The sequence below is a fragment of the Micropterus dolomieu genome, linkage group LG22, assembly GCF_021292245.1.
Source record: "Micropterus dolomieu isolate WLL.071019.BEF.003 ecotype Adirondacks linkage group LG22, ASM2129224v1, whole genome shotgun sequence".
NCBI lineage: Eukaryota > Metazoa > Chordata > Actinopteri > Centrarchiformes > Centrarchidae > Micropterus > Micropterus dolomieu.
This window is the reverse complement of record NC_060171.1, coordinates 12,746,040-12,755,663: the sequence shown is the minus strand read 5'-3', so window position 1 is coordinate 12,755,663 and position 9,624 is coordinate 12,746,040. Positions and strand designations below refer to the sequence as shown.

The 9,624-nt window shown below is 42.7% G+C and overlaps 2 protein-coding genes across 3 annotated transcripts in view; one reads left to right on the top strand and one right to left on the bottom strand.

Annotated features, from left to right (window-relative positions):
- The first annotated feature begins 152 nt into the window (after nt 1-152).
- LOC123962165 (ankyrin repeat and SOCS box protein 13-like) lies at nt 153-4,225 on the top strand. Its single transcript, XM_046038125.1, has 6 exons — nt 153-366; nt 1,145-1,344; nt 1,462-1,612; nt 2,208-2,342; nt 2,899-3,090; nt 3,426-4,225. Exons 1-6 carry the CDS (start codon nt 324-326, stop codon nt 3,593-3,595), a joined length of 891 nt encoding a protein of 296 aa, XP_045894081.1. The 5' UTR covers nt 153-323; the 3' UTR covers nt 3,596-4,225.
- A 3,132-nt stretch (nt 4,226-7,357) lies between these two features.
- The window catches only part of LOC123962059 (neuroepithelial cell-transforming gene 1 protein-like), an 11,766-nt gene continuing 9,499 nt past the window's right edge, over nt 7,358-9,624 (bottom strand). For both annotated transcript variants that reach the window (XM_046037953.1, XM_046037954.1), the window contains one exon: nt 7,358-8,376. In XM_046037953.1, the coding sequence (XP_045893909.1) occupies nt 8,048-8,376 (329 nt within the window). In that variant the 3' untranslated portion in view covers nt 7,358-8,047. The remainder of the gene's footprint in view (nt 8,377-9,624) is intronic.

Here is a 9,624-nt window from a genome sequence, read left to right as displayed (position 1 = left end):
AATACACTTGTATTATTTGTTTTTCACTATTTGTTAGTGTCCTATTTTTTTTAACCAGTAAAATATTTAGCTTGAATGTAGGAAAACTTTAGGGGTCTCCCTCTTTCGTAGGCCAGTCGCCTACAAATCCCAGAATTCCCAGCCAATGTTTATTTGGACTGAGCGTCATTCTCAATGAGCGCTTGGCGTTTCGTCAGTCCATCGTGTTTTGAAATACGGCAGCCCTCTCGGTCTTTATTCCTTTGCTTCAAAATGAATCACATGTTCGGCTGAATCTTCGTGGTGTAAGTTAACGTTACGCAGAAGAAAACGGTTAACATGAAATGGAGATCACTCGGGCCAGACCGTCATTGTATGGAGAAATCGGTAAGTAGCTTAACGTTAACTTTACTATTGGTGACCAGCAGTAACCCAAGACCGCCTTTTAAAACTGAGTTAGCTAAGCGACTCATTGGTTGGGGTTGGAAGCTACAATGACTGGCTTTCACCTTCATTTCACGGTGAATACCTTTCACTGTCTTGTCAGACCTAACCTTATAGCTTAGCTATCCATAGATGGAATGCTCTCATAAAGTGTCTGACTTTAGTTTGAGAGCATGACAGCAAACTGTAAGCTCGTTAGTGACGCCAGCAGGCACTGAAGTGCACATTGAGCAACTGCATCGGTCCTTCAGTGAAATGTTTGGTGCCCTGTAACAGCAAATGTGACATGTCTTAAGATATATATGATGAAACATCGACTGCATGAATGCAGAGCTCAGTTGACACAATAACTTACCCCTTACAATATAATAAAATCCAATATACTAGTATTATTTTAATGGTTTCGATCATACTATACATGAGTGATTTTATTGTGCCCCTTTCTGTGCTAGTTAATGTAGACGATCATGATCACCATTGTCTGAGAGTTTGTAGCAAAGCTTGTAAGACATGTAAAGCTTACAAACTTAAAGGTGAAGTACATTCATTACAGGATCAAGACCTAAATATATACACTTTTTGAGGAATTGTAACCTCATACAATATTTAAGCTCGTTTGTATGGTTGCAGTGACAAAATAAACTCAACCAAAACAAAGTCAACACCCAGAAAATGTAACCATCCTGAATAGCCAGTCTTGTTTGGCTTCACATATTCGCAGCTCATGGTCTTGGATTCTGGACGGACCGCTCAGCAGTGCATGAGGCCGCTGCACAGGGCAGGGCCCTCCAGCTGAAGCAGCTGATCGAAGGAGGTGCAGCAGTTAATATCGTGGCAGTCGACTCCATCACCCCCTTGCATGAGGCGTGCATACAGGGACAGACCCAATGCGTCAGACTGCTGCTAGATGCTGGTGCACAGGTGAGATTGTGTCAGTGATGTGCAACAACAGACTTGCTTCCCAGAAGACTTGAGCCAAGTTGATTGCTTTCTTCATCAGTGCATGATTGACTGACAGTGTGGCTTTGTGCCTTCCAGGTGGATGCTCGTAACATCGATGGCAGCACTCCGTTGTGTGATGCCTGTGCCGCTGGTAGCCTGGAATGTGTGAAGCTGCTGCTGGAGTATGGAGCAACAGTTAATCCTCCACTGTTTACCTTCTCACCTCTTCATGAGGCTTGCATGGGAGGTATGTCGTGTTACATACATCGCACAGGAATGTGTCCGTCAAGATGTCTTCACTTCATCAGCCTTGCATTGCCAAACAAAATGCCTTGCAGCATTTGTACTGCGTTAATGCTAGAGTAGTTATCTAGGTAACTTTCTGGGAAAAAGTTAGTAAATGAATCATCTAGGCAGGCCTTAAGTACACTAAGGTCATCAGTGTTCTTTTTAAATAATGCTGGAGGACTATGCTTATTAAGGCACTGGAATGCACCCTGGTGATTTCAGTATTGATTTGAAAACAGAAATAAGCAAGACTAAGGAGAAAACTTTAATGTGAAACTCCAGCCAAAATGTATTCAAGCTGACAATAGCTTCTGTAATCCTTCAGGGATGAAACTACAAACATTTTGCAGTCTTTTAATAGCCCACAGGAACTGAGTGTTGGATACTCAAAGACAGAGTTTGGGGTGCAGCATCTCTAATTCAAATGTACTTATGTAAATGTGACTCCCTGCCTCATGGGAGTTTTCCCCTCAGCCTTGTTTGGAAAGACACTCAGCTGCAGAGCATTTCTTTTTGTTCTAAGTAGACATAACTTTCCCTGTCTCTCACAATAGGTAATTCAGATTGTGTTCAGCTCATGATTGATCAAGGAGCTTTCATGGAGGCCCATGACTGCCACTATGGGACGCCGCTTCATGTAGCCTGTGCGAGGCAACATTATGACTGCGCCAAAGTTCTCCTCAATGCAGGTAAGTTCATTTTTGTCTTTTGCACACCACAGCGGGGTAAAGCTAAAATATTATAGAAACCTGGATAATTTGCCATTACAATGTGATATTTTGGTTGTGACTATCTGTGATTCACAGAGGAAGGTGTACCTCTGCTTTTACTTTACCCATGACCTGAAAAACACTGTAACTATTACCTATCAAACAATTAACGCTTAGAGGAACCAGCGTTCCATCACATTGACTTATCTCACAGCTTTTCTGCAAACTATGAAAGTAGCTTTGTGCCTACTGTAGCTTTCAGTTGATTTGAAAAGTGAAACCCTTCAGTGTGCCAGTGCGATTTCATGTCACTATTAAACACGCTGAGAGCCCAATAGTTTAGATCAATTGGTTAAGCATTGCTTGCCACAGGGATCCACTCATCCCTCATGAGGTAGATTTCATTTTAGAACCAACTTGCTTGTTTTTATAAAGTGATTATTACTGTAGTTATAATTAGTGTATAAATACAAATGCTACAGACAAGAGAAGTACTTCTCTCTCTTATACAGTTTTTTGTCTTTCTTTCTCAAAGGGGCAAATGTGAATGCTGCCAAGCTACATGAAACGGCCCTTCATCATGCAGCCAAAACAAAGAACACTGACTTGATTGATCTACTTGTCGAGTTTGGGGGGAACGTGTACGCCCGGGATAACCTGAACAAAAAACCAATCCACTACACCAGCGTCGATTCTCCCTCTTATCTCTGCCTTGAGTTCTATGAGAGTAAGTTCTGTTTATTTAAGTATACATCATGTCACTGTCAGTATATATTATTTACTAGGATTCTCTTGTATTTCAAGTCCTGTTTTGTTGTATCTCCTGGAAAAACTCACGTAATTTCATGGCTCTCAAACTTTATTATATATTTGCCATTATTCAGCTAACTTATCATAAGCTGTTGGGGAAAACAATGTCAGGGCAGGACTGCGTTCCACTTATAAATATAAATACACTTGCAAAGTAGGAAAAAAAACTCCTGTGTTATAAAACCTACATGTTAGCAGGCATGGATATGATGAGAGATAAAATGGCCCCTCTGTTGTTTTCTTTTCCTTTAGAAAACCCCCTCAGTCTACAGCAGATCAGCAGAGTGGCTGTGAGAGTGACTCTTGGCACCAGAGCACGTGAAGTTTCCAAGCTGAACTTGCCCAATCGCATCATAAGTTTTCTTTCTTACTTGCCACCTCCAGTTATTGACATTGAATCACCTATGGAAAACAGTGTTTAGAAAGTTAAATCTAGACCAGTTATGTCTGCTGGCTCGATGGTTCTCTCTCTGGGAAGTCAAGTTGGCAGAAATGCAATGTCGTAACACAGCCAGACTAGTCAGGTGCAGAGAAATGTCTTAACTTTAAATAAGCTGACTGTTCACCCAAGCAAATTAAAAAGTGCTTTATTTTCTTATTAACTTAAACCTGCATGAACAGATTTTTTGACCATTTTGGAACAGAAAGACAGCCTTTGTGTATATACCATCAGCTTGTCAATGTTATGGCTAAGCTGTAAGCAAACAACTGTCTACTGATACAGCCAGCAGAAACGGGAACATCTCACCAAATGAGATGCAACCTCCCGGGGCTGAAAAAAGAAGCCAACACGGAAGTGCCAAAAGCTTCTTGAATGGCCACTTGATGCTGGCTCCAAAAGCAAGTCAATCCCCATAATGTGAAATGTAAGTGTGATTTCATCATAGATCCCATAACACCTTATTGAACCTGGAGGGAACATGTAGTTCATCACTGTATGTATTTGTATAAACACTGTAACTATTTATTTTTAATGTAACTTTGTAAATACAGATGGTGTGTTCTACTTCTTTATAAATTGTGTAAATAAATAGACCCCTACTGGAAAACAATTATTCAGTGTTGCCTCTTCTATTGTAATTGAACTTCAAGCATCAAAATTCAAAATTGGTCTTTTTTTTGTTGTTGTTGTTGTAATGTTGGTTTCTAAAACGGTCCTTTCAGAAAAATATTCCCTCAAAGAGCCATACTTGTCAAAGGTGCATTATAATTATGAGGTAATTTAGTCCAGACTTTTCGAACCAATTTGCATTGCTAAAATGACTACCTGTATTGATGTAATGTTGTCTAAACTTGCAGACTTTCGCTGTGCTGGAAAACAAAAGTCAATCGAGATACAAGAGCCTGCAAATTCATTTACATAATGCATGGAAATCAATGGAAACTGCACTGGAAAATTAGGACAACACATCCAAAAACTGCATGATATACACTTGAAATTATAAGAAAAAAAAAGTATGGAGGAGGCCCTTGGGTAAGACTTAAGACTAGGTGGAAACGCTTTGGGATCCCCCAGTCAGAGCTGGTTAATGTGGCTCGGGAAAGGGAGGTTTAGGGTCCCCTGCTGGAGCTGCTGCCCCCGTGACCCGACCCTGGATAAGCGGTTGAAGATGGATGGATGTATAGTAAGTATACATGATTTGTACTTGTATGCATCCATGTGGATGGCCACAGGGATCTGAGGAATTCATGTTTCTTGAGAATAAACTTTAACAAACATGCAGGGCTCAATAGGGCTCAAATGAATATTTGTCCAAATTAACGCAAAAATGAAGGGCAGGAAAAAATGCAACAATTACGTTGCGAGTTTAAACATGGGTTACACTGTATAGAGATCAGCCCTTCAGAATTTCAAATAGTGGGGAGCTGATTTGTAAATCTTTGAGACAGTTTATAAACTCAGGGACATCACTGGTATCATTTATCCAAGTCCACTTCTGTAATGTTCTTAGGGAGAATTAGGCGGGAAACATTACAGTAAGTGAAGATTTCCTGCACGAAACTGGTGAATTTGCAGTAGTAAATCTGTAAATGGCTGGACAACAGTACTTTGCCTTACAAAGGGGATCTGTTCAGTTAGGCATACACTGGCTGCTGAGAATGGGCAGACAAAGATTAGTTGGAACAGACTGACATCCCCACTGTCCTTGTCAAGTTTGTCACAGAAATGACATCCAGTGCAGATATATCAGGGTGGTCGGTTAGAGAGGAACCTAGTGAAGATTAGATGACAGCAAGTTGCAGCCACATCCTGAAATGAAAATGAGAGGCACCAAAGAGCACATAATAAATGCATTCATTTGCTCTGTGACATCAAAAGTGCACGACAATCAACAGTTGGAACAAGGACAAATTTACCAAATGTGATAACATTCGTAATTTGAAAATATAAGCTGCTGTTCAATATTTTGTGCATACATCTTAACTCCGCAGCTGCTGACCTGTTGCTAATGTTCTAGTTTAAGTGCTTTTTCTTGTTTAACCCGACTGACTGCATCAACCAGTTACAGCTACTGAAACAATGACTTCACGCTTTTAATTTGGGATGAATCAAGTAATCTGAAGCCATTTCTTTTGTTTGTTATGCAACAGCAAATACTGCAAACTAATTCGCACATAGAAATTCTCAAGAAATACTCTTGATACCTGCCGTAGCTGACTGGGGGGGGGGGGAGACACTGCATAGTAGTTAACAGATCAGGTTAGCCTACGAACAGATTTTTAAAGGAGTGTGGTAGGAAATGATGTAATGGAAAAGAAGCCACATAAAGATTTGTGAAATTAGGTCTGGGAGGTTAACTGTTTTCTTGCATAAAGTTCACAAAATGTATCACATCACTTTACAGTTACACCAATATATTTAATACCTAATCCATTTATAGCTATATCCCATAGACTGTATAAAAGCTCTATCCCTTAGTTTTGAAGGTGTTGAAAATTTTAAATATTTTCTCTTCACTGGTTGTAACCCTAACTGCTAAACTGCATGGACACCCAACATTGTCAGCTGTAAATTGCGCATCTAACAGTGTCTTTTTTTTTCAGCAGAAATGTATTTTTGAGGAAGCAGATTTCAGCAAAGTTGTTGAGGAGCTGCTTGTGTTGGTGGTACACCAAGAGCCAAAAATACTGCAGGTTCAACGGCTGGCACTGCGAGAGGCCCCCTGCAGCCATATGGTTAAGTGATCCGGCGTGCAGCTGAGCTTGTGGCAGGACTGTAAAGTGCACAGGTAGCTGTGGACATATTGGAACTTCATGGCCCTGATCCAGTCCTTGTAACCTAAATCCAAATTCCAGACCCTTGTGCTAGATGAGTCAAACCTTCCTCTTTTTATAAGAGCAGTTCACACAGGAGGAAGTCATCTTCATGGTGTCTCAAGTCTGTCCCGCTCCAGGACAGAATTAATTCTAAAGGTACTTCCTCTTTGTGTGGTTTCATTTTTTGGTTCCTTAAGTGCTTTTGTAACCTAATAAATCTCCAGTCATTTTGTTGTCTGTTTGGATTTTAAACACATTAATGCTATACATTAGCTGTATTTTTGCATAAATAAGTCTGATCAAGTCGAATACGATAAAGCCTCCTTTTCTGATCTGGAGTGCTGACGTGTCACTCTCACGCACCAGAGTGATAATCATCAATTTCACAGTCAGTACAAACGCCAGACAAATACAAGCAAAATAAGGGATATGGAGCTATATGTAAATCTAGCTTTGCGGGTATGTAAAACAACTGCTGATGCAAATAGTCCCTTCTTTAGTGTTCAAATTTCTTTCAGGCCAGAAACCTGCTTTATTGGGGGAGCAGATCAAGCCCACTTATACACAAGTCTCACCAAGCAGTCATGAGCATTTGGTAATAGGAAGTACAGTGAGAAAGTACAAAATCAATGTGCTTCTGAACTGGAAACAAAATGTTTTTCACAGAGTTTCAGGACAGTATATCAAATGGTAAAGCTCAAGACCTTTTTAAGTGCTTACTGCCTATACAGTTGTATAATTCTAAACTGAACGTCAATGTTTTCTTCTTCTCAGCTTCTGTTTATCTTAACGAATGTTGCAACACACTGTGGAACAGCTCATAGCTCAACAGCAAAAGGAAGTGACCAAGGGGTCAAAGTACAACACGAGGATGTTAGTGTGTTGTAACATACAGTCTTGCAGTCAGTCAGTAACACTGAGGACTCTTTTAAAAGTACAAAGTAAATGTTTTATTTTTTTAAGTAACAACTTTTCACTGAATACATTTAGATTCATTTGACTTATTTTCCCCCAAGAAAAGTTTTTACCTTATCATTTCCATGGCCAATGTTCTCACTCATGTTCTGCTCATTATCTTGTCTTTAATCTTAAACATTTTTAGACTCATCTCACACAGCGGCTTCCTGCACAGACAACTTAGACCATGGCAAATTCTCAGTTTCTCGATCCCTTATCTTGGCACAGATAACACTTAGCAACGGACAACTTGCACACACGCTGCCTATAACATAGATGCACTGACATTTTGATTACAGCTAAAGATAGTTTAAATGTGTCCAAACTGGGATAAACAATGAAACTAAATTTCAAGAGCCACAAGTGGTAAAAAGTTGCTTTAACTTAGGTAGACACATAAAACGCTAATTCCACATACATTTAGCTGGTGTAAACATACATTTAAGTCACACATCACTTTTTTTTGTAAACTAATTACACTTTTTTAAAAACTAAACTTTGATGTACATTTGGACGGAAAAGATTGGAAATACTTTTTCAGTGCAGCTACAAAGACAAAGCAAAAGCACAAAAAATAGTGGACGCAGGAAAATTCACAGACAGACTTGTGACCAAACAGGACATGTGCCCTTTGTGAACCTTTGTGTCAGGTTAAATGTCTACACTCCAGTCTGCTTCCTCTTTAGTGAGCCTTGTAACTTCTGGTCCAGTCTGGTTTTGGACAGTGTCTGAGGCCTGAGTTTAGGGCCAGAGACAGGCCGACAGTTCTCGTCTGTCTCCTCGCCATAGGTGGCTGAGATGGTGGAGGAGCGACGCTTAGCTCTGACAGCTTCTCCCTGCTGAATGTTAGGCGGAGCCCCCTGTTGTTGGGTCATCGCAGAACGTAGACAGTTGAGCCACTGCTGCTTGTGGTAGACATCGTTGACATGCAGGGTGTGGGACTGGCCATGGGATGGATCTAGAGAGCTTACACGAAAAACGTTCTTAGCTAGAGGGACACAGAAAGAAAAGAAATACAGTCATCAGGCTCTTCAAAGGCAGGAAAGTCTAGGATACAAACATCTAGTGTAATGGCCTTTCAAAAATAGTTTATTTCCCAATGCCATCAGGATTGTGAACTTTGATCCTGCCAGGGAATCCCTAGCCCAAGGGGGCTCTCCTACGTCCGCACCTTGTATACATACACACACACACACACACACACACACACACACACACACACACACTCTTCAGCACTGAGCTCGAAGTCTAAAGAGCATAGAAGACAGAAGAGAAGAGAATGAAAAACAGTAATCTGCCGCAGCGAGAAGAACGATGTCTTCCTACCTGCCGGCTAGAGCGGGGCGAGGCAATGCCACTTCCGTCCGGCTGTGCGAGGTCTGCAAGACGGGCTTCATCCTGCCGGGGGATCTCCATCCCCGATGTGAGGCTTGCCTCGGCCCGGTGCACGCCGGGCGGGCATTCACCTCCGAGTCACGCTGCCCGTACTGTGCTCTCCTCTCCTCCGAGGAGCGTCAACGCCGGGCGGATAACTTTGGCGTCCTTGACGAGGAAGTGTGGCAGCCCACACACTTGCTGGACGAAGTGATGGGGATGCTGTTGCCGGGGGAGCAGGAGTCGGACGACTCCGCCCTCTCCCTCACGGGTCCCCCAGTCGCTCCCCTCTCCCCCCGTTCCAACCTTCAGAGAACATCGACCAGGAATCTGGCATTCATGAGGGCGATCCCAGCCTCGAGGGGGCTCCCGCCGGCTATTTTTCCATCCCGCAGTCCACCGCCACCTCTCTGCCATCCCTTGGCGGCCTCGTCAGAGAGCCCCCCGCCATCATACCTGCTTGTTCCCCCGGCCCAGGAGTTCGCCCCACCGGATGAAATGGCTGGTGTTCTCGCCCTTAGCCAGGCCGCTAAGCGAGATCTGGTCTGGCCGCGCTTTCAGGGTCATTTCAGGGTGCCCAGTACCAATACAACCACCTGTCCTTTGGTTACTCCCTGGCCACGCGCACCTTTTCCAAGTGTGTCGAGATGGCCCTGGAGCCACTGCAGCGGTCTGGCATCAGGGTCCTTTTTTACCTGGACGACCTGCTGCTGCTGGCGCCGTCCCGGGACGAAGCAGTGGTGCAGACAGTCCAGCTAGTCGCTCACCTGTCTTACCTGGGCTTCGTGGTGAACTGGGAGAAGAGTGCTCCTCTTCCCTCCCAGAGACTCACCTACCTTGGCGTGGTACTGGACTCCTCCCT